General features: G+C 51.2%; 2 protein-coding genes across 6 annotated transcripts in view; one reads left to right on the top strand and one right to left on the bottom strand.

The window, feature by feature from the left end:
* Positions 1-3,401, top strand: part of alms1 (ALMS1 centrosome and basal body associated protein) — a 54,999-nt gene extending 51,598 nt beyond the window's left edge. For 3 of the 5 annotated variants that reach the window (XM_052010388.1, XM_052010387.1, XM_052010391.1), the window contains 2 exons: positions 1,097-1,157; positions 2,253-2,793. In XM_052010388.1, coding sequence (XP_051866348.1) covers positions 1,097-1,157; positions 2,253-2,508 — 317 coding nt within the window. In that variant the 3' untranslated portion in view covers positions 2,509-2,793. Of the gene's footprint in view, positions 1-1,096; positions 1,158-2,252; positions 2,794-2,825 lie in introns of those variants that run through there. The other 2 variants (XM_052010390.1, XM_052010389.1) reach the window with 2 other exon arrangements.
* A 335-nt stretch (positions 3,402-3,736) lies between these two features.
* The window catches only part of znf638 (zinc finger protein 638), a 134,453-nt gene continuing 113,330 nt past the window's right edge, over positions 3,737-24,859 (bottom strand). The window contains exons 18-25 of the mRNA XM_052032860.1: positions 21,337-21,371; positions 19,113-20,520; positions 15,310-15,372; positions 11,048-11,240; positions 7,057-7,425; positions 5,042-5,161; positions 4,556-4,677; positions 3,737-4,035 (exon numbers count right to left, since the gene is read on the bottom strand). Of these exons, the coding sequence (XP_051888820.1) occupies positions 3,967-4,035; positions 4,556-4,677; positions 5,042-5,161; positions 7,057-7,425; positions 11,048-11,240; positions 15,310-15,372; positions 19,113-20,520; positions 21,337-21,371 (2,379 nt within the window). The 3' untranslated portion in view covers positions 3,737-3,966. The remainder of the gene's footprint in view (positions 4,036-4,555; positions 4,678-5,041; positions 5,162-7,056; positions 7,426-11,047; positions 11,241-15,309; positions 15,373-19,112; positions 20,521-21,336; positions 21,372-24,859) is intronic.

Here is a 24,859-nt window from a genome sequence, read left to right as displayed (position 1 = left end):
CTAACTGTTTCCAGGTCCATTTGTCAGAACAGTTGATTCAATCTGTTTCTCTCTCCACAGACGCTGCCTGACCTGCTGAGTGTTTCCAGCATTTTCATTTTTTATTTCTGATTTTCAGCATCTGCAGGTTTTTATCAGCTTCAGTGATTATATCCTTACAGTGCAAACTGTGGGGTTAATCCAGTCGCAGACTCCACGGACCAAACGTAGTGTTAGTAAAGGATACTGTGGTCACAGATCCCCTGGGGAGTTGTGATCACAACAGGGTTGAATTGCAAATTCAGTTTGAGGGTGAACACCTCAGGTCTGTAATCAAAGGCCATTACATTGATACAAAGGTGGCCCTGTCTGGAGTGGACTGGGTAAAGGGAGATGTCAGCGATGACTAGTGGCAGATATTTAAACTGTTCAAAGTTCTCAGAAAAATGTATCCCATTTAGAAAGAGGGATCCTAAGGAGAGAGTCACACAGCATGGAAACAGGCCCTTCGGCCCAACTCATCCATGCCGACTGCATTGCCCATCTGCCTGTATTTGGCCCACAGCCCTCTAAACCTCTCCCATCCATGTACTTAAATGTGCCTGCCTCAACCACCATTTCTGGCAGCTCATTCAAAACATGCCCCACCCTTTGCTGCTCTCCCTGTGAGGTGTGGTCACTGTCCTGGTCACTGGTGTAGTGTCTGCTCCTCAACTAGATCCACGCTGAGCAAGGTGCCCAACCAGACTCATAACCTGCATGTCAGAAAGTTGACTTAGATCACAGTAACTTTTACTAATTGGTGTAAACCCAACTCCACTCGGTTTACAAAGTCTGAAATAAATCAGAGAATGCTGGAACTGCTCAGCTTTCAGTCAGCGGCCACTGAGAGAGAAGCAGGAGATGGAGTAGGGGGTGTGCCTCCAGTCCTGCAGCGACACGGTGCTGCCTGCCCCAGCACTGGATCAGACCACGTTGGTGGTATGTGCTGTCTGCGGTGCCTGGTCCCAGCACTGGATTCAGTGAGGGAATGGATTGGGTCGGGTTTGCTGTGACGGCCGCAGTGTCCCACACTTCTGCCCAGTCCCAATCAGCTGCTTCCATTCCTGTTTTACAGATAACTCTGTTTTATACAAGAAGAAAATTTCCAAGCAGGAAATGTTGGATCGCTCCAAGCGGTGAGTTGCTGTGTGCAGAGTTCCCAGCCTCTCAGAATCCTCCCCTCGTTCCCTGAGCCCAGAACCCTCGGATCCCACTGGTGCTGGGTTGTGGGGTGGCCAGCGACCTCGGCTCGCTGGGGCTGAGCCGGGGAGTTCTGTTGATGCTCCCTCCGGCAGGTTCCTTTGTCCAGCCTCCCTTCCACTGCACACTGCCAGGACCACCAGCCCCGTGTCACTCACCTTCTGTCCGCCTGTCACTCCTTATCACAAACACCCCTCCGAGCAGCACCCATGTCCTGTCAGAGGGCCGTCATGGAAATGGACGGACAGCTGTGGTCACTCACATCTCCATGGATTGGAACGTCCTGGCGTCCAGGTTTACATCAGCGGCTGACCCCTGTGCTGTGGTACTGAGGGATTTCACTGTGATCACTGCAGGCCTTCTCGGGTGATCCCACAACATTACTAGCAGGGAGTTGCTGGACGTGGAAGGTCCAGGCTCACTCTGGTTTACCTGCGTTCGTTTAACAACATAGGACCTTGCCAACAGATTAATCCCAGCAATCATCCATCAGGGACTCTGATCCAGTGAAGGAACAGGGAAATCCTGCCTTGACTTTTGGGAACTAGAGGTCCATTGTCACCCTCACTACACTCACAGCATCCTGGCAGAGATCTCTCACCGAATAGATCGATAGCAACTGCTTGCATCATCTCCCAAGGAGTCTGGCGCATGGACTGTAACACTTCCACTGATCAAGGTTAATCCAGTCCGGATGAGATGAAGTGGGCTGTGGCTGACAGAACCTGACACCAGTGATGATGGTCTTGCTGCTGAGATCACTGTCCACTGAACCAGGATTGGTCTGGTATATAAATAACTGTTGGAGATACTCAGCAGGTCAGGCAGCATCTGTGGAGAGGGGAACAGAGTTGATGGTCTCTATCCCTCTCTCCACAGATGCTGACTGACCAGCCGAGCATTCCAACAACTGCAGTTTGCTTTTGGTTGGGACATTTCCTGGATCAGTTCTGACTGCCTGCTGTGAGAACTTGCCCCCCCTGTGGGGTGCATGGAGAGGCCACTGAAGCTCTGCCTTTGGTTTGTTGCAGGCTGTACGAGCAGCTTCCAGAGGTGGTCAGGAGGAAAGAGGAAGAAAAACGCAAAACTGAGTATCAGACGAACCGACTGAGAGCTCAGCTCTACAAACAGGTGGGTCCTGTCACCTTGGGCACAACCCCAGAACCTCAACTCAGCCCTTCACAGGAACGAATGACAGTGCCTCACTGCCGCACCCACCCGAGTTCAGTCCTGACCGCCAGTGCTGTGCGTGTGGTGGTTGCCTCCTCCCATGAGTTGGTGGGTTAATTGGCTGAGTGGTAAAATCTGAGGGGAGTTGATGAAAATGGGGATAAGCTAAAAAGTGGGATTAATGTAGAATAAGTGGGAGGCTGACGGTTGACAGACACAGGAGGGCCTGTTTCCATGACAATGTACAAACAATGTAGTCTGTAACCTCTGGTACACCACCTTACTGGCTGGGCAGTGGGAAGACAAACCTCTGCCCATTCCAGTGTCACCCACAAGCTGCGACCTGAAGGGTGATCCCAGCAGCAGACGGTGCCCTCCTGTTATACATTGACGCCCAGGTTCTTGCTCATCTGACATCTCTTCCTTCTCTGCAGAAAATCACCAATCGTGTTCTGGGGAAGAAGGTCTCGTGGCAGTGATCACTGGAGTGACTTGTGACCTCTGTGCCACCTGCTTTAATGTAAATAAATCTTTATTTAAATAAATTCCTCCTTTGTCATTGTTCCTCTAAGAGCAGGACCAACACACTCTCCCTCTGAGTAATGAGCCTGAACATCGGGTAACAGATGTGCAGCGGACACCACTCTAACTCAGCACCCACTGGGATACTCATTTCCCTCGCAGTAGAAAGCTGTGTGGGAGCAGTGCCATATCAGAGTAGTTGAAGGTTGATTGGGTGGAGGGAAGTTTATACTGGTGTCCCTCCTGAGTCAGTATTTGGAGCTGAGGAATCATGGGTGTAATGCTACAAAGCTGCTGACCAGTTCAAACCCTGACCTCTGGAGCTGACAGTGTGGACAGGCACAGTAGGTTTGCATAACGCTAGTACAGTGCCAGCGACCTGGGTTCAATTCTGGCTGCTGTCTGTAAGGAGTTTTCATGTTTCCTCCCACATTCCAAAGACGTACGGGTTAGGAAATTGTGGGTGTCGGCTCGCTGGCTGCCCCAAGAATATTCTATGCAAAAGACACATTTCACTGTGTTTCGATGTATGTGACTAATAAAGAAATCTGTGACTGTGTGACATCCTATGCTGTAAAATGTTAGTGTGTCCTTGCAATGCACACCGCAGTGCCACCCTTCTCTACAAGGTAAAACTGCCCAGATCTGAATCATTAACTGATTCCCTCCATGGATGCTGCCTGACTTGTTTTTAAATTTTCTCATTAATTATGCATATAAATGGCTTTCCCTGCCTTCAACACCACAGGATGAGTCTGTATATACACATGGTGGAGCTGTAGTGCTTCAAGCTGTGAACAGGAATAGTTTAAAGGTGCAGCTTCTGTAGAACATAATTTTAATTGAATAACAGAATCGCCGATTGTTACAATTTCTGTAAAAACACAAGACAACAATATTAACCCAAAAGAACAGATTCCATAATCATTACAGTGGAAAGATCATTTGTACAATGTTGTAACTGTCTCGGTAAACTGGAGGTGGGGTGGGGGTGGGGGTGGGGGGGAACAGGACATTTGGACCCAAAATATACTCTGTTGGGAGCAGCACACATCACTTGTCCTGTTTGGCCATGCGTTCCTGCTGCCTCCGGAGGTCCTCCTGCCGCTGCGTCACGTATTTCTGCAAAATACCAAACAGATTTGTGATTCTAGCATCTTTATCCAGACCCTTCTACGGCATCGATTGGTTTGGTAAAGTCTGCCCCCCGCCTTGTGTTGTTAATTAGCCCTCTCCCCTGACACACTAACCCCCCTCCAAGGGAATCCCTTGACTAACCAGTAGTTCCCCCAATGTAGAGATTCATCCAAGGATCCAATTAATCAGCGATTATCTCTGATCTCAGGAGAGCACTTCTACCCTCGCGTAACAACAACACTTGCTAAGCTTGACCCAACACATTGCAGATGAATTTCCAGGTTCACGAATAGTCTGTTGCTGCAATCCTCGTCAGACGACACTCTGTTAGGTCACACAACATTATACCGCAGAGCCATGATTCCCAGTGGAACACAGGGACAACAATTCCTGCACCACGGAGTAATGGAAACCCATCCATTTCCCAGTCACTGAACTCTGGAAACCAACTCACTGCCACAGCCCATGTCCCTAACCACTCCTTGGTGCCCAGGTGAGTCCTTACCTCCATATTCTTATAGTGCAGCACGGTGCCACAGTGGGTCACCTTGGCCGTGTCTTCGTTTGTATAAAACAGGGAACATATCTGACAGAAGTAGCCGGTCTTTGGGACAATGAATTCAACACCTGTGGACACACAACAGGAGGTGATGAGCCCTGTCCATTGTCTGAACTCCCCGAGGTATTGACGTGGACCCAGCCACCTCCACAACCACTGGCCACCTCCACAACCACTGACCACCTCGCCCCTTCTTCACATCCTTCTCGCCAGTCAACCTTGATCAGTCTAGGGGTGAGAATGCAGTCAGGGAAGGGGGCAGCAGTCACAGAGAGGACAAGAGAGAGACGCTAGGGGGCTGGACTGATGGTGGAGCAGGAGAAGTAGTTCCAGCCCTTCCAATGCTGTCCACTCTATTGCTAGACTCAGATGATGTGCATACTGTCACTTTAAACAGAAGCCTAAATCTTTATGCTCCCTCTGTGCACTCACCAATTGGGCTGTTGGGCTTGTAAGGAGGCATCTTCAGTTCAGCGAGTGTTGTGCCAGCCAGCTTGATCCTCTTCACAGTGGGTTCCAGCTCAGGAGGAGCCTCCCTCTTCAACTTGGCATCTAGTAAAATAGACTGCATCAGGGGATGGTAGCACAACCGTCTGGTGACCAGCTTCCAGAGGGCAGAAACAGGGATCTCCAGATCAGCAGCTGGGGAGTTTTCAGTATGGTTACAGCACATGAGGCCATTTGGCCCATCATGCCTCTGCCAGCTCTCATACTCCCTCTACCCATAGCCTTGCCTCCCACGTATTTATCCAGCTCCCTTCTGAAGGTCACTGTGTACCTGCCTCCCTCACATCTGCAGACAGTTCATTCCAAACAGGCTGCACACAAAATAACTTTAATGAAAGTAGAGAGATCTGAAATAAGGTGCCAGTGTCAAGACGAGTGACCAGGAAACTGGTTCACCGGGAAGGAAATAAACCACATTTCCCAGTCTGGGCTCTGCATGGTCAATCCTTGCCTGCCCTCTGGAATGGCACAGCCAGGCACTCTGACTTTATCTGTCATGCTGGTCTGATTGTAACCTCAGTGTTACAATCACCTACTCCCAGTAACCTTCCACCCCTTTGCTCATCAGAAGCCCACCGATCTCTGCTTTAAGAGTATTCAAAGACCATTTCCACTGCCCTTCAAGAAAGTTCCAAAGACTCATCAGCCTCCAAGAGCAAAACTTTTGCTTCACCTTTCTTAAAATGATGACCCTTTGCTTTTACACAGTGGCCCCTAGTTTGAGATTCTGTCACAAGAGGAAAACATCCTCTCCACATGCAGTCATCCAGATCCTGCAAGTCCCTCTCACATTCAAACTTCTTCACCAAGAGAGGCCGAGGTCACCGAGAGATGCACAGGTGCCTTTCCATCAAGGAATTCAGAAAGGAAATAGTATCTGGCGTTAATTGCAAAGGGAATTTGAGTACAAAAGTATTAACTGCAATTATAAACCAATTATGGTTTAGAGGAATATTGGCCAAACGTGGGCAAATGGGTGTCTTGGTTGGCACGGGTATTGGGCCTGTTTCCGTGCTGTATGACTTGCTAACGGCCCACACCTGAACACTGTACAGGAAGTGAAAATTTAAAAAATGTGGATACTGGAAATCTGAAGTAAAAACAGAAAATGCTGGAAACACTCAGCAGGTCAGTCAGTGTCTGTGGAGAGAGAAACAGAAAGGTGTTCTTACAAAGAGTCTCAGACCTGAAACATCAGCTGCTTCTCATTCCATACTGTGTGCAGTACTCCCTGCACGAGTGATGGAGTGAGTGGGATGAAGGGTCAGTACACTGATCCTTGGATGAGGGTTCACTGTACGAGAAGACCGAGCCAATGCTTGAATTTAGGAGGCGATCCTATTGAAACATAGAATTCTGAGTGGAGACACAAGTGACTGCTCTAGAATCTGTTGCTCTAGACTTCTGGCTGAGTTTGATGGACATGCAGAGAGGATGTTTCCCGCTACTGAGGTGAAGAGAACCAGGGTCACAGACTCACAATAAGGGCTCAGCCATTCAGGACAGAGATGAGGAGAAATTCCTTTGCCCAGAGGGTGGTGAATCATTGGAATTTTCTCCTCGAGGTCTGTGGAGGCTCAGCACGGAGTATATCCAACACTGAGAAATGGTTGGGTCTGGCACACCCGAGAGACTGCAGATGTTGGAATTTACAGCAACACACAATCTGCTGGAGGAACTCAGTGGGTCAAGCAGCAGCTGTGGGGTATGGGATCAGTGAGGAGCAGACACAGGGGTCAAGTGACCTACTCCTGATCTTATGGAAACATTTCAGCATGTTATTCTCTCCCTCATGGACTTATCCAGCTCCCTGTGAGACCATCCCCATGCCCACCGTTCCTGCTGCCGAGGGCACTCTGACCAGATCCACAGGTCAGGGAGATGGATTAACCTGCCATTGAGCATCAACCTGTACCCGGTCTCTCTCCCCCAATACTCACCTGCCCGCTGCTCCACGCCTGCAGACCTTGTGGTGTCGCCCCCAGAGGTGGCGGGGGTGAGGTTAATGGGCGGATGTCCCACTGCACTGCGAGCTGGCTCTCCACTCCCAGCCACTGGGGGCGCTGCTTCTCTCTGGGCAGCTGTGGTTCCTGCGGCCGAGGCTGCTGTGGCCTCTTGTTTGGTGTCTGTGATGGGGGCTTTGCTCGGCTCTGCTGCGGGGGCCTCTGCTGGTTTCTCCTGGACCGTTTCCACCGGCCCGTCCTCCTTCGCTGCCTTGGCTTCAGGCTGGGATTCCGACTGGGCTTCGGGCTGAGCCTCCAGTTTAGGTGTCACTTCCGTCGTCTCAGCCGCCTTGAATGGGTCGGCTGCTGTGGGACACAGGAAACATTTACTGAGCTTGAGATCACACAGCAAGGCCACATCCAACATCTGCACAATTGGTTCATCTCCCTCCACTATTCACTGACAACACGAGGTGTATCCACTGCTCTGGCTGTCATGCCCATTAATACAAGGAGCCTAAACAACCCCTCACGCCTGCTCTGCCAAGGTCAAGCCCACTCCCTCACCTCATCTCATCTCCACATCCCTGGTTTTCCACCTCAGACTTGAATACAACTGTATTCATGGTCTGCACAGACATGATGGGCCGAAGGGCCTACTGTTCTATTCCACCCTCGGAGTGAAGACATTTCCGACGTGACCAACCCCTCCTCCCAGATTCTGCAGCCTGGTAAGGAAGTCATTACCCACGCTGTACGCGGACTAACATCAGTGCTAAGATCACTTGTTTCAGCCCCTTCATTGTCACTTGCAATCCTCTGGTCCTCTGTAAATCTCAGCACAACCTCAGCCACTTGTGAACCAGACCCAACCCCTGATTCTTCTCTCCTTGAAAACAAACTCCAAAGCAATCCCCTGCCCATCCCACCCCAAACCCTTTCTTGGATCTCTCTGATCAGGTGCTGGGACTGCCACAGAACCAGTCTGAGAATGAGATGCTCATTCTCAATAACCCAATACAATACAGCTCTGCCTTCAGTACAATAATCCCAAGCAAGCTTGTCACCAAACTCTGAGACCTAGGACTCAACACCTCCCTCTGTAACTGGATCCTTGACTTTCTAACAAACAGGCCGCAATCAGTGAGGACAGGCAGCAATACCTCCAGCACGATTATTCTCAAAACTGGTGCCCCACAAGGCTGCGTCCTCAGCCCTCTACTCTACTCCCTATACACTCATGACTGTGTGGCCAGATTCTGCTCTAACTCCGTCTACAAGTTTGCAGATGATACCACCGTTGTAGGCCGTATCTCAAACAGCGATGAGTCAGGGTACAGGAAGGAGATAGAGAGCTTAGTGACATGGTGTCATGACAACAACCTTTCCCTCAGTGTTAACAAAACTAAAGAGCTGGTCATTGACTTCAGGAAAGGGGGCGGTGAACATGCACCTGTCTACATCAATGGTGCTGAGGTCGAGAGGGTTGAGGGCCTCAAGTTCCTGGGTGTGAACATCACCAACAGCCTGTCCTGGTCAAACCATGTCGATGCCACAGCCAAGAAAGCTCACCAGTGCCTCTACTTCCTCAGGAGGCTAAAGAAATCTGGTTTGTCCCCTTTGACTCTCACCAACTTTTACCGATGCAGCATTGAAAGCAGCCTATCTGGAGATGTATCACGGCTTGGTACGGCAACTGCTCTGCCCAGGACTGCAAGAAGCCGCAGAGAGTTGTGGACACAGCCCAGCGGATTACAGACACCAGCCTCCCCTCCTTGGACTCTGTCTTTACCTCTCGTTGTCTTGGTGAAGCAGCCAGCATAATCAAAGACCCCACTCACCAGGGACATTCCCTCTTCTCTCCTCTTCCATTGGGTAGAAGATACAGGAGCCTGAGGGCACGTACCAGCAGACTTAATGACAGCTTCTACCCCACTGTGATAAGACTATTGAACGGTTCCCTTATTCAATGAGATGGACTCTGACCTCATGATCTACCTTGTTGTGACCTTGCACCTTATTGCACTGCACTTTCTCTGTAGCTGTGACACTTTACTCTGTACTGTTATTGTTTTTACCTGTACTACCTCAATGCACTCTGTACTGACTCAATGTAACTGCACTGTAATGAATTGACCTGTACGATCGGTTTGTAAGACAAGTTTTTCACTGTACCTCGGTACAAGTGACAATAATAAACCGATACCAATGCCTCTTCACTGTCGTTCAGTCTAACCTGCAATGGTGTTCCACCAAGGTCTATCCTCAGCCCCTATTTCTCATCTGTACGGACCCTGTGTGAAAACAGTGGCAATTTCTACATATATGCCAACAACACCCAACTCCCAGAACTTTTTCCAAACTAAATATCTGAGAACTCCAAAGGTGATGCCCTTGATCTTCTTAAGAAATCAAGGGACTAAAGCATGACAAATCCCTTGAGCTTGGTAGCCAGGATTTTGCATCGAAAAGAGGAGCAGATGTATTAAAGATCTTCCAAAATTCTTGAGAACCCAGAAGAGTTGGGCAGATTGAAATGTAACACATGCAACGGCCCAAGTGGAGGAAGGAAGGAGAAAGGTGAACAGGTAACTACACAGACCAGGGAATCGCTGGGATTTATGAAGGACCAGGTAACAAGGCACTTGGGAAATCAGAATAAGGCAGAGTCTAAACAGTTTTTATCAAAGGAAACAGCATTTGACGAACCTAACAAGAGTTTTTAAATGATGAGAAACTGTGGATACAGTTCATGTGATGTTCCAAAGGGCTTTGAGAAGGTACAAAGGATGTGACACAGCTGAGGGGTCACAAAGTTGGGAGGGACACGGATACAGGTGTGATTAAAGGACAGAAGCAGCAGGGATGGACATTTCAATGTGACGTACCGTGAGAATGTTCTTGGCCTCAGCTACTCAGGATCATATTTAATGACTTAGATTAAGAGTCCAACGTGTTTAGTTTTACTGACGATATAAAGCTGGGTGGGGAAGTGAGGACAGAGCCTGCAGAGGCATAAAGATGGGTGAAGTGAGTGGGTAGAGTGGTGTCAGCTGGAGGAGCATGGTAGGGAAATGGGGAGACACAGGAGACGGTAGATGTTGGAATCTGGAGCAACAGACAATCTGCTGCAGGAACTCAGCGGGTCGAGCAGCATCTGTGGGGTGGAGAGGAATTATCAACATTTTGGGTTGAAACCCTGCATCAGGACCCGAAACGTCAACAACTCCTCTCCCCCACAGATGCTGCTCGACCCGCTGAGTTCCTCCGGCAGAGTGTTGGTTGCTAGGAAAATGTGAAGCTGTCCATTGTAGAAGGAAGAATAGAAAGGCAGTAGTTCTAAACTGTGAGAAACCAGTGAAAATTTCAGAAAACACAGAAGTACAGGTAAACAATTAGGGAGGGAAATTGTAAGAGGGTTGGAGTACAAAAGGAGGACATCATGCTGAGACCGTGAGGGGCATTGGTAGCTGGGTGCTGTTCCGGTCTCTGGATCTAAAGGAAGAACTCCTGGCCCTGGAGTCAGTGTGGCTCGGATTGATGGGTGATTTTAGGATTGGGTGACCTTTGAGGACAGATCAAGTAAGGCTGTTCGAAACTCTTGGGAGTTCAGCAGATTGGCAGGTGATCTCATTTAAGCTTCTAAAAGGAACTGGGAAATAAAACCGAGGCCAAAGACTGGATGAACCACGATAACCAGCTTGAGAGGGAGCATGTCCCTGCGTCACACTGTGGAGAGGGCTGGCAGATCATTCCTGAAGGTTCAGTGTCCCAGGATAAGTGCTCAACTACTTAGGATGAGATGAGAGAAACAGATTCATTCTGAGGTTGTACTGTTTTAAGAATTTTCTCTCCCCCAGAACCTCGTCATTGAGCATATTAGAGGTTAGAATGGACATCACAGGAGATGGATTGGAAGGCAGGGACCCAGGACCCGGTTTTGATTCCTGGGCCTGACAAGGTAGCTGTCCCTGGGCAGCGGATTTACCTGCGACCGGCTCTGGATCCCGGACTTCCTCTGTGGCTTCCGTTCCTGTGGTTTCCAGCTCAGCACTTTCTGATGTTTGGGTGTTGGTTTCAGATTCGCTTCCAGGGATCTGATCTCCACAAGAATCTTCCTCCTCACCCACTTCATCCACAGTTACAAATTCATCCAGGTTGAAGGGGAAGATGTCCTTTTCCTTGGCAAATGAGAAGAAAACACAAATTAATGTTTCGAAACAGAGGGCAAAGGTGAACTGAAGACTTCAATCTTAAGCATCTAAAACACAAGGGACGTCTGCCCATCACTGTTCAGCAAAGGAGAATCAGAAGGGGCTCTTGCAAATCAGCCGATGGGTCCCCGAGGTCATTAAAAGGCATTTTGTCACAGGCATCAAAACACAGCACAATCCGACCCTGCCAGGTGTGAAGGAGAGATCAGGAACAAGCAGCAAGGTATTCAGAGGGGTGCAGTCAGGCCAGCACTGTGCAAATACAGAAAAATTAGAACAAAATTAAACCTACTTCTATTCTCTTTCAGTGAAGATGTCAGGTAAGGTTTTCCAAAGTGACCTGTCCCACTAATGCAGTGGCTCAGGTTTGGATCAACACTTCCCATGGTCAACAACTGCCCTCATTAATCCAGAGCCTCTCCTGCCCCTATTTGTGCCAAAGCAATCCAATCCCAGTCCTGTTCACTCGTACCCCGAAGTATTCACCCAACCACCTCACCCTTGCTCAGTGACCTTACAGTGTTCACCTCCACAGTGGTTTGAGACAAGAGAATCCACATTCCAACAACCCTCTTTGCAAAGGCACTTTTTCTCACCACCTCTAAATTTGCTTGGGAACTTTTAAGGCCTTCCTCCTTGCTTCAAAGTGTAAAGGTGTCTAATGGCTTGTGATGTATATAAATGACTTGGATGAAAATGTAGATGGGCTGGTTCGTAAGTCTGCAGACGACACCAACATCAGTGTTGTGGACAGTGAAGGTCATAAAAGGATCCCTCTGTTCCTCCGCACTGCTCGGGATCCTGCCATTAACCTTGTACTCCGCCTTCACGTTCATTCTTCCAAAGTGTATCACTCCACACTTTTCCAGATTGAAATCCATCTGCATCCCGTCCATATTCTGTTGTGACCTATGACAACCTTCTACACTATCCACACCACCACCAACCTTTGTATCATCAGCAAACTTACTAACCCACCCTTCCACATCCTCATCCAAGTCATTTATAAAAATCACAAAGATCAGGGGTCCCAGAACAGATCCCTGCGGAACACCGCTGGTCACCGACCTCCAAGCAGAATACGCTCCAACTACCACCACCCTGTCTTCTGTGGGCGAGCCAATTCCGAATCCCCGCAGCCAAGTTTCCATGGGCATTCTGCAGGTAGATGGGAATAGCTATGTCGGCACAACATTGTGGACTGAAGGGCCTGTTCTGTGATGTTCCATGGATCCCATGACTCATGACTTTCTGGATGAGCCTACCATGGGGAACCTTGTCAAACGCTTTACTAAAGTCCATATACACCACACCCACCACTCTACCTTCATCAATTTGTTTTGTCACCTCCTCAAAATACTCAATTAGACTCGTGAGGCACCACCTGCCCCTCACAAAGCCATGCTGACTATCCCTAATGAGACTATGCTTCTCCAAATGCTTGTAAATCCTGTCCCTAAGAATCCTCTCTAATAGCTTGCCCACCACTGATGTAAGACTCACTGGTCTATAATTCCCAGGATTATCCCTATTACCTTTCTTGAACAAGGAAACAACATTTGCCACCCTCCAATCTTTTGGTACCACTCCTGTGGCCAGGGAGGATGTATACAACATCGTCAACGCCACAGCAATCTCTTCACTCGCCTCCCATAGTAACCTGGGGTATATCCCGTCCGGCCCTGGGGACTTGATCCTACTGTTTTACAGAAGCTCCAACACTACCCCTTTCTTAACCTCGACATGCTCCGGCACATTGGCTGTTCTACACTGACTTCACATTTGTTAAAATCCCTCTCCCTGGTGAACACTGAAGCAAAGTATTCATTAAGGACCTCCCCTACCTCCAGGCACGTTTCCCCCTTTATCCTCGACTGACATGATTGGCATCATGGTCAGCACAGACATGGTGGGCCAAAGGGCCTGTTCCTGCACTGTACTGTTCTGTGTTCTAATGAACTGTTGGGCAATTTCAGCGCCAGTGTGGCCACACTGTGGGTCTGGAGTCACATGGAGGAGACCAGGTAAGGACTGCAGATTTCCGCCGCCAAGGACACCAATCAACCAGATGGTACAAGCCAAGTAGCTGCACCCTTGCCGTTCTCCGTGCCACTCGCCAGGTCTGCTCTACACCACCCCCTACTCCGTCCCCTCAAACATTCACTGCTGCCCTAGTCTCAGGGGGCAGGTTAACTCTTCCACAGAACTTCACCATCCACCACTGCCCAACCTTCCCATCGCTGCATGGGCAACGATTCATTGCCACGATGGACAGCACCTCCCTGTGCTCCTAATGTGTTGGACTCTGACCCCTGGGCTCCCAGCCCTCTCTACACCCAATTCAACCCAAAGCAAAGTATCCCTAAACCGCAGCTCCCGAGCGATCCCATCGCCCATCTCTCTCGACCCTCTCCTGAGGGCTCCCAGGACGACACACCTTCCAGTCGTTCAGTGAGCCCACTTGGACCCCACACTCCTTGAATCTGAACTACATGCTGTCAGCTCAGCCAATGCCCAGCCTGGCACACCACAGCCAGTCTCAGATCCCCGGTCTTGGGAGGGGCTCTTGTATGGACCAGGTGAGGGGGGGACTAGCCTTCTACTGTGTGTGGAGCCGTCTAATGTCTTGGAAAAGGTTTTAAAGTGAATAAAGGGCACTTGTAAAGGGAGGTGACTCAAGAAGCACCAGGAGGCAAATCATCCCATCGATGCCAGGGTGTGACCTGCATGGTATCAGGAGAGGAGGTGGGAGTCGAGCAGGACAGAGGCAGGAGCAGAGGGGCCAAGGTGGGTGGGGAAACATTGGGGGCCCGGCGGGGAGGGTTGGGGGGGGAGCGCGGAAGAGGGTGGGTGGGTCTGGGGGCGAGCAGGGTGGGTCTGAGGGGGGAAGAGGAGGAGGAGGGTGGGTCTGAGGGGGGAGGAGGAGGAGGGTGGGTCTGAGGGGGGAGGAGGAGGAGGGTGGGTCTGAGGGGGGAGGAGGAGGAGGGTGGGTCTGAGGGGGGGAGAGGAGGAGGGTGGGTCTGAGGGGGGGAGAGGAGGAGGGTGGGTCTGAGGGGGGAGGAGGAGGAGGGTGGGTCTGAGGGGGGAGGAGGAGGGTGGGTCTGAGGGGGGAGAGGAGGAGGGTGGGTCTGAGGGGGGAGGAGGAGGAGGGTGGGTCTGAGGGGGGAGGAGGAGGAGGGTGGGTCTGAGTGGGGAGGAGGAGGGTGGGTCTGAGGGGGGAGGAGGAGGAGGGTGGGTCTGAGGGGGGAGAGGAGGAGGGTGGGTCTGAGGGGGGAGAGGAGGAGGGTGGGTCTGAGGGGGGAGGAGGAGGAGGGTGGGTCTGAGGGGGGGAGAGGAGGAGGGTGGGTCTGAGGGGGGAGAGGAGGAGGAGGGTGGGTCTGAGGGGGAAGAGGAGGAGGAGGGTGGGTCTGAGGGGGGAGGAGGAGGAGGGTGGGTCTGAGGGGGGGAGAGGAGGAGGGTGGGTCAGGGGGGAGGAGGAGGAGGGTGGGTCTGAGGGGGGGAGAGGAGGAGGGTGGGTCTGAGGGGGGGAGAGGAGGAGGGTGGGTCTGAGGGGGGGAGAGGAGGTGGGTCTGAGGGGGGAGGAGGAGGAGGGTGGGTCTGAGGGGGGAGAGGAGGAGGGTGGGTCTGAGGGGGGAGAGGAGGAGGGTGGGTCTGAGGGGGGAGGAGGAGGTGGGTCTGAGGGGGGAGGGGGAGGAGGGTGGGTCTGAGGGGGGAGAGGAGGAGGGTGGGTCTGAGGGGGGAGGAGGAGGAGGGTGGGTCTGAGGGGGGGAGAGGAGGAGGGTGGGTCTGAGGGGGGAGGAGGAGGAGGAGGGTGGGTCTGAGGGGGGAGGAGGAGGAGGGTGGGTCTGAGGGGGGAGGAGGAGGAGGGTGGGTCTGAGGGGGGAGGAGGAGGAGGAGGAGGGTGGGTCTGAGGGGGGAGGAGGAGGAGGAGGAGGGTGGGTCTGAGGGGGGGAGAGGAGGAGGGTGGGTCTGAGGGGGGGAGGAGGAGGATGGTGGGTCGGGGGGTGGAGGGGGAAGGTCGAGAAAGGAAAATCACCACTTCTCTCTTTGGACTTTTGCTGCTAGCCTTGCGATCCTTACTGCTTCTCTCAGAGGAAATCTGAAAAACAGGAGAAGTTGTATCATTTTTTCCAAAAGCTCCTCAGGCAGTGAGAGACATTTCATTCAATGCCCTGCAAGCTCCGTGCCCACGTTCTGAGAGTTGTGCGGTGACAGCTGTGTGCACGTGAGGTGAGCAGAGCGCAGGGGGCACGGAACAGCTGGAGATGGGACACGACCAGCAGGACAGGGAGCAGGTGGCAGGGCCGAGAGCAGGGAGCAGGTGAGGGCGGCTCACGGGGTGGGAAGCAAAACACTGCAGATGCCAGGAATCTGAAATAAAATCAGAGAAAGCTGGAAACACTCAGCAAGTCAGGCAGTGTCTGTGGAGAGAAAAACAGAAGTAATGTTTCAGGTCAGAGACCCCTGGTTGAGACTGTTGCTCTCTCCACAGATGCTGCCTGACCTGCTGAGTGTTTCCAGCAGTTTCTGGTTTTATTTTGCTCTGGTGAAGAGGAGCCTGGAGCTGTGAGAGGAGACCGAGCAGGCAGGGGATCCCCGTGGGGTGAGCACACCTCAGCACCCTGAGCAAAAATCCAGCAGAGAGTTCAGCAGCAACATGCCACTGACCAGCACACAGGTACTGAGGCACAGACCACAAAGACACTTAACCAGGGTAAACACAAGGGTAAAACAGGGTGCCGATCGGGGCAAGGTGAAGGAGGGGGAAAGGAGACAACTGGAGACCACTTAGTTTGACGTTGACAGCCAGGAAAATGTTACAACCCATCCAGGGCATTGAGAACATCACTGATTAGGCAGAATCACCATGGTTGTATGAAAGTGGATCAGTGAGGAAAGGAAGGCAGTGGATTTTCAAAGTCACTCAATGAAGTTGCAGGTGAAAGGGTGCGGCACTAACGCTGGGCTGTGGGCTGCAGAGAAAACATCGGCACTGGAGATTGCTTAGGGACAAGTCTTCTTCGGTCTGATAGTCCTTCACCGATGAACATAACTAGGAATAGACCATACTGTCCATTGATCCTGCTCTGCAAGGAATGGGCCACTGGGATCAATCCTGGCCCTCACAGCAACCAGAACAACAAAACCAAATTGTGTTCAATTTGACAGACTGACAGCACGAAGCAAAGTGGCAGCCAGCTGAGGGAAGGATGCAAACAGTTTGACTGAACGTGGAAGTTGGGTAGACCAAGAGATGGCAGCCACAGGCTGCACGTGAGCTTTCCCACCTGCTGGGAAGAATATGCCACAAATGGCTGATTGGTCTTCACTGCAGAGCTCTGGAGTAGAGGATGTCTGCTGGAACACTACAGGACATAGGTGAACACAGTAGTGTGTGCAGTGTGGGCTCCACACCCAAGGGACAATGTACTCGCCTTGAAGGCAATGTTGTGTCCAGGGAATCTTTAACCGGGAACAGAATCCCAGAATTATGTCAGACATCTAGTTCTCGGAGAAGGAGAAATGAGGCAAGGAATTCTGGTGAAGGGTCACCGTGTTTCTCGCTCGGCCTGACCTGCTGAATGTTTCGGCACTTTCTGTTTTTGTTCCAGCATCTCAAGAAATGCTCTTGCCGAGAGGGTTGTAAACCTCCGCAATGCTCCACCTCAGTCATTGCTTATTCAAGGCAGTTAGTGGACTGTTAGACAAAGCAATCGAGGGATATGAGGAGTAGGCAAGGAAGGAGGTGAGGGTCAGTGTGACCTTGGTGAGGCTGTACGGTCTAACCCTGCTCCCATTTCTGTCCTCATGAAGTGTGGAAGGAGACATGTGGAGCATAAAAGATTGCTTCGGCCAATCAGACCAAACGACCCACTTCAGTTCTGTAGGCTCGATGTGATACAGGTAGAGCACAAGGCACAGACTGCTGCAACAATCTGACGTAACTCTGACACAGCAACATCTGTCCAGGTACTTAATTGATGCAATTATACACGCAAGGAGATATCAGGCAAGTTCAAATACAGAGGGGGGGGAGGGGGAGAGAGGGGGTGGAGGGGGAGAGAGGGGGTAGAGAGGGAGAGAGGGGGTAGAGAGGGAGAGAGGGGGTAGAGAGGGAGAGAGGGGGTAGAGAGGGGGAGGGAGAGAGAGAGAGAGGGGGGGGAGGGATTGAGAGGGGGATTAGAAGGGGGGAGAGAGAGGGAGGGGAGGTTTGAGGGGGGTTAGAGAGGGAGAGAGGGGGTGGGTGTTTGAGAGGGAAGTTAGAGAGAGAAGAGGGAGAGAGAGGGGGGTTTGAGAGGGGAAGAGAGGGTTAAAAAGAAAGAGAGCGGGGGGTTAGAGACAGAGAGAGAGACAGGAAGGGTTAGAGAGGGAATTCTGAAGTTTGTTGTCCAAGTAGCAGAAGACATGGTGCTGCAATCAAAATCGGGGATATACAAGAGGCCAGATTGGAGGACCACAGAGTTTGTGGAGGAAAGGGTGGGAGGGATTTGAAAATAAGGATGAGAATTTTGAAAGTGAAGCTTTGCTGGACCAAGTGGGGACGGTGGGAGAACAGGGATTGAGTTGTGGATGTCCAGCTTTATGAAGTGTACAGGTTGGAAGTCAGTCAGTGAGTCAGGAGTTGGAACTGTCTAGTCTGGTGGTAACCAAGGTGAGGAAGAATGCTTCACCTGCTGTGTTGATGGAGTGAACATGGTTGCAAGCTCTCCTTGGGGTCAAAGAGTTTGCAAAGGCTGTGAATGATCCGGCTGTGCTCTGGAGAATGGCCAGGGAGATGGATAGAACAGAAAACTGATGGAAACAACTTTGTAGCAGGGATTAAAAACACAGACTTTGGTCTTCCCAATGATTAGTTGGAGGTGATTTCTGGCTGTTGGACCAGCAGTCCAACAAATCCAAGCGTCAAGAAATCGAGAGGTGGTGGTGACATACAGCTGGGTATATGGGAAACAACGTGACATTTTGGGATGGTTGCTGGGGGCAACGTTTGGGATGTCGGAGGAAGTAGTGTGCACGCGGGAAGAGAATCTGTTGCTGGTGATTCTCTGGCCAGGGTCAGAACAGAATCAGTTGACTGTGACTCACTAGAGGATAGGTGACGGAGGAGAGTCAGTGCAGACACAGACTGTGCAGAGAGAGAGGACGAGGAGGGATAACTAGCCCTGGTCAGGCACTCTGAATCGACTTTCACTGATCCACTGAGGGTGATCTCACTTTCCCACACAGAACTGCATCTTCCACAAGTTTTGCCCATGTACAATTTAGCACTGGCTTGTTGCAACTTCCTGATCATCCCCATCACCTCTACTTAGCTCACTGAGCCTGTCACCTGCAGCCCTGAATAAACCCCCATCCCAGCTCCTTCATCCCAGGGCAGTTCACATTTCACTCTCAAGGAAGGTAGAATTACCTCAGTTTGCACCCCCCCCCCCCCCGCCCCCCCAATCAACTAACTGTACAGTTAAAAGGTTTATTAATTCTTGGCTTGTACTTTAGCATTGATCCGTTTATATCAGGTATCAGAACATCTCAGTACTGAGAGGGGCTGGAGTAATGAGATGACGACCCCAAACATCGAGCTGAAGATGTGCAACACCAGGGTCCAGCTGAGAGCACAGCCGGGGTTCAGCAAATCGCGTTTCTGCGGAGACATGGAAGCAGAGAGCCACCATGCTGTTGTACTGCAGGGAGCTGTTGCTGCCATACCGCAGGGAGCTGACGCTGCTGCCATACTGCAGGGAGCTGACGCTGCTGCCATACTGCAGAGAGCCAAGGCACAAATGCCAGCCCCGGGCACATTACATGCACACACAGAGCCTGGGGCCCAGGGGCATTTACCTTGCTCCTCAAGTACGATCTGTAATCCCTGTCCCGCTGATGCTGAGGCACATGCCGGCGATCCGATCGGAATTCCCTCTCCTTCTGATATGACAAGCCGCTCCTCCCGCTGCCCTCCCTGCTGGAGCTCTCCCTGGATGTGCTCCTGCCTCTTGCCGGGGTGCTGGCTTTGCCTGACTCCTTCGCTGCATGCTCCTTCCTTGGGGCAGCGCTCTTCTTCTCGTTCGACTTTGCAACGCTGCTCTCCTTGCTGCTTGGTTTCACTACCATGGACTTGGGTGGCCTGGTGGTGGTGTTGGAGGTCGAGGTGGTGTTGGAGGTGGGGGTGTTAGAGGCATTGGTGGGGGTAGGGTTTGTGGTTTTGGGCGGTGCTGAGGGGGTCAGGGTGGGTGTGGGAGCTGTAGCTCCATCAGGGGTGGGTGTATCTGTCGAGGCTGTGGCAGTGGGTATAGGACTGGCCTTCTCTACAGCTGGGGGGCAGGGGGCAGTTGTGGACAATGGAGCACTGGCAGCAGTGGGACTACCTGCTGCTTTGCTGGGAGCTGGCGCTGGCTTGGACACCACACCGGCACCAGCTGCCGGGGGCACCTTGGGAGCCGCTGTGGCTGTGGGAGTAACAGCAGCGTTACCAGGAACAGGGCTAGGCTTAACCACTGCTTGAGCGGGCATTTGGCCTGGCTTGGTGGGCACTGGTGCAGGAGTGGCCGCAGGTTTAAGGGCTGTGTTTGCCCCAGCTGCAGCAGCCTTGCTGACTGCACTGTCGGTGTCCTGCGGTGGTTTAGTTGCAGCACTAGTTGCGGTCTGGCTGGGTTTGGCAGCTGAACTGGCAGTGAGGGGCTTGGTGAGCATAGCTGGCGAACCCACACCACATGTCACTGGGGTCGGTTTGGTCAGCTCATCTTCGACAGGGTCTGCGAGCTTGGCAATGCTGCTTGTGGCAGGTGCTGCAGGTTTCACAGACAGTGCTGCAGGTTTTGCAGCTGCATTGGCTGCAACCACAGCAGGTTTGGACGGTGCATTTCTACTAGCTGCAACAGCTTTGCCAGCCGGGGTGGAATTGGTTGAACTGGAAACAGCAGTGGCCACATCAGCTGGTGTCCCAGCAGCAAGTGGGGCTGGTGATTTGGTGGTGAGCGGGGTGCTGGCTGAGCTTGTAGCAGCTACAGTGGGTTTCACTGCAGCAGGAGGCTCAGTCGCTGTCGTGGGGACCAGGTCGTGCGCAGCTTCCCCTGGCACAGTCGCTGCTATGGTCTCAGTCTCTGGAGCACATGTCACCATTACACTTGGCTCAGTGGACTCTGCCTTAGTCTGGGCACTCAGGGTCTCATCAGTCATCTCTACCTCTTCAGACTCTGCATTCTTAGTTGGTTCTGTTTCCATTGGATCAGGCTCCTTGCTGGCATCACAACTGAAAAACAAAAGCATCCATGGGCACATGCTGCAATGGTGCAGGGCAGACAATCAAATCCCAGTCCTTCGAGCCTCTGCAACTTTGCACACCGCGATTCGCAGCAAAATGAGAATAAGGTAACAGCGCAGTGCTCTGCATGTTTGTGCAGGCAGATGGGATCAGTTTAAATGGGCATCACGGTTGGGCCAGACGTGGTGGGCTGAAGGGCCTGTTCCGGTGCTGTTCTGCATCCTGCGCAGTGGTTCATCACACACAGTGGGAACACTGGCGGCAGCCTCCAGGCCAGTATCATTTAACGCTGCCTCCTTTTGCTGGTGCCGTCCTTCACCCCTTCCACCCCCCTCCCCCCCTCCCCCATCACCCGCCAGCTCATGCTGCTCCCCCTCCCCACACCCTTTTATTCCGGCTTCTGCCCTCCCTTTCCAGTCCTGATGAAGGGTCTCGGCCTGAAACGTGAACTGTTCATTTCCCTCCACAGATGCTGCCTGACCTGCAGCCTTCCTCCAGCACATTGTGTTGGTTGCTCCTTGGTTCTGTCCTCTACTTTGAAAGGACAGCTTTTGTTTTGGATTGCCACCCAGTAACCTCCACTTTAGAACGCTGTTGCCTGGGTACAAATGCCACAGCTGTTGGCACTCGGGGTCTGAGCCAGTACACCAGGCATGGCTTTGGGCACAGTGCCAGGAAGCACCTGATACAACCTGCCACACATCAACGCCAGTGGTGGAGAGAGGGGTACAGAAGGACTTGTATCAGGCCAATGGTCCCTAAGGCAAAAAACTGCTTGTGGAGTAACTCCGGGAACCAGCTTACCTCTCCTCAGTTGGCCGTTCACTCTTTCCTTCATTCTGTAACATAAGAACAAAGATTGTATTTAAGTTTTATCAATTCAAACTGGAAACACAAACTTGAAGGAAAGCATTTGCAAAATTAAGAGTAGAGGGAAGACAGTTTAAAAGTTACTGGTTCCAGCACGCTCTCCTGAGAAAGGGGTTGAGTTGGAGAGGACAGATAACAGCACAGGAAATGAAACAAGCCCAGCTTTGGTCAGGCAATGATAACTCAAGAAGCAAACGGTCCAATAATCTTCCCTTGACATTAAACGGCCTAACCTCTTGACACCAATCGGAAGGTAGGGGAGAGGTCACCAATGATCAGACACTATCAGACCAGCGTCAAACACAAAAGAAGCTGGAATCCTACAGTGAGTGACTCAGCTCTTGACCCCTCCAGAGCCTTATCTACAAGACAAACGACAGGAATGTGCTGGAAGATCTCCACTTGCCTGGGTGAGTGCAGCTCTGGCAACTCTCAAGAAGCTCAACACTATCCAGGATAAAGCAGCCTGTCTGACTGGCACCCCGTCCAACCTTGGTCCCTCCTTCACCTGCACACATTGGCTGCAGTGTGTGCCATCGTGCAGTAAACTCTCAGTAGCAGGGAGCTTTGGGAAATGCATCATGATCAATATAGTCCCATCCTTCTAAAATCCAAACAACTGAAGTTGTATCGCCTGACCACCTCCTCTGTTTTGCAGCAAAGACGTCCAATTTTCACAACTGATCCTGTTAATCCAATCACCCACATCCCAAAAGGAGTAAGGTTTCACTTCATCCAATATTTCCTAGTCAGCCAACAGAACAAAGGAAGCATTCTCCATCGGGAAGAGAAGAATGCATGCACTTCTGATTACTTCCCAACACCAGTAACTGATAGACGGAGACACCAGAGACTGCAGATGGGGTCTCTGGAGCAACAAACAATCTGCTGGAGGAACTCAGCGGGTTGAGCAGCAACTGTGGGGGAGGTTGGTGTTTGCAGTCGTTTTGGGTTGAGTCTGTGCACCAGTAACCGACGTTCTGTGGGTAACACGGCAGGTGATTATATGCAAAGTCTCACCACGGGGAGGAGAAATAGGTGAGCAGAAATCTTTGGTCAGATCTAATGCTGACCAGCAAAATGGAATACAAACTCTCTGTTCCTCTACCACATGAAGGGGATAAATGTCTCACTGCACTAAAGTGCTCAGCTCCGGGGCTTGGGTCAATGATTGAGCTGAAAGTGACACCCACTGAATCCAGCTGCCAGAATTATACAGGCACTTAATTATCTTTCCAAACACAATATAGTTGTGAATACATAAACATAGAATTGGCTATGTGTACAGTGAAAGGAAAAACTATAGCACGGTAATCTGTGACCCAGGAGGAACAGGTACCCGTTATGTAAACATTTCAGACAGACTTACTGCTGTTAAACTTGAGCTATTAAATCCCTTGATTGAGTGGGGGATTAAATACAACAACCACACACTCAGGAGGGGGAAATGGCCCCAGTCAGCAGGGGGAAGCAGCTCACTTGCTCTTAGCACAGGGAAACAGCTTCCACACACGCACAGCACAGGCAAAATCTGCTTTTCCCCCCATCGCTGATCAAAAAAGGTTAAGCACCTTGGGATGGGCACAAACCGTGAGTAGATCTAAGTGTAATTGCACAAGGTTGTGTCCACAGCTGGGTTGATGTAAGTGGCACAGTGGTGTTGCTGCCTCACCTCTGGAGACTGGGTTTGATCCTGAGCTTAGGTGCTGTCCATGTGGAGTTTGTGTATTTTCCCCAGGGCCACGTGGGCTTCCACTGGATGCGCCGGTTTCCTCCCCCACATCCCAAAGATGTGCCAGTAGGTTAACTGGTGACCGTAAATTACCACTTAGTGTTGGCAGTGGCAGAAAGAATCAAGTATAATGGCCCTGAAGACCACTGGTAGATGAGGTTGTCAGGAAGGTAAATGGGATGCTTGTCTCCATTAGCTGGGACAGAGAATACGGTGGTAATACGGCAGGGAGGTTACAGTATAACTATATGGTACAGGCTAGACCAGAACTGGAGTATTGCGTGCAGTTCTGGTTGCCAGACTGCGGGAGGTCTGTGATTGCACTGCTGAGGGTGCAGTGGAGTTTCACCAGGATATGATCTGGGAGAGATTGCACAGGCCGGGTCTGTTTCCCTTAGAATGGAGGAGGCAGCTGAGAAACTTGTGAGATATACAAAATCAAGATTATGAGAGGCAGAGATAGGATAGACTGCAATAAATGTTTCCCTACTGCATGGGTACATAAACCCAGAGGGTGCAGGTTTAGTCAGAGGTACAGGTTTAGAGGGGATCCGAGGCAGAACTTTTTTCCGAGTGTGGTTGGTGGAGGCAGACACTCTCACAACATAGAAGTACCTCAACAAGCACTGGAATCAACAAGTCACAGAAGGCTGTGAACCGTGGTGAGAACTGGAATTAGTGGTGAGCCAAAAGCCCTGTTCCTGTGCTGTGACTCTGTGAAAGGGGAGTTGGTAGGCACGCGAGAGAGAATAAGTGACAGGGCTATAGGGAAATGAGGGTGCAATAGGACTGATGGGCTCTTTTGGGAGCTGGTAGGAACCTGATGGGCTGAATAGCTTCTGTCTGTGTCAGAGCAGATAGGGTTTAGAATATTTTTGTACTAAGGTAGGGGAAGTGCTTGGAACTTTGCCTGAAACATCAGTTGGAACAGAATACAAGGCAAACAAAAAAAAATCAGCAGGAATCAGCCACTCAGCTCTGAAACTGCTCTGGCACTGAGATCGCAACTCATCTCGAGTCCCGTTCGCTTTCCTGCTTGGAAAGTCAGCGTTAATACCCCAGTAACTCTGGGATGCAGTCTCTCAGGTTCGGGAGATTACTCTCTTTAATTCCTTCCTCAAAGTTCCATCTGTCAAAAGGCCCTTCAATACCCTCAACTTCTGCTTCATGTGTGTCTTCTACAGAGATGCTTGTTCAATATCTCAGGTGTTCCTTTACCTTCAGAATGACTTCTCCCTTTGCTACCATGAGCCCTAGATTTACTGTTACTACTTATGATTGATGACGGTCATCAAATGTCACCAAGTACATGCGCTCACCCAGTTACGATCATCAGCATGAACCTGACTGGTTTTGTGATGAAAATTTTAGATGCTCCAAATGAAGTGAAATGGAGTGAGTATCGCTTCCCATCTACTAACACTCTTGGCTTGCCCAGTAATTAGCAGTTCCTCTTCACTGGGCTCTTGGGACACAGTCTTCCAAGCGTTTTGTTCTGCATTCTGAATGATGAGAGACCTTCGGGATGTCAGCCCAAGGAAGACATTCCCAGGGTCTTTGGAACCTTGTAAGCAGGCATCCCCTTGACTAATGATTAAGAGGTGATCTAATAGAAGTGTTTACGATAACTGAGGGATTTCAGAGGGTTGACAAGTCTGCAAGAAAGGAAATTAAACCAAATAGCAATGGCAGGAGGAACAAGTGGTGGTGGAAAAAATCCAAGCC

This window comes from Pristis pectinata, chromosome 2 (assembly GCF_009764475.1).
Source record: "Pristis pectinata isolate sPriPec2 chromosome 2, sPriPec2.1.pri, whole genome shotgun sequence".
NCBI lineage: Eukaryota > Metazoa > Chordata > Chondrichthyes > Rhinopristiformes > Pristidae > Pristis > Pristis pectinata.
The sequence above is the reverse complement of the archived record's forward strand: the minus strand, read 5'-3'. Positions and strand labels throughout refer to the sequence as shown.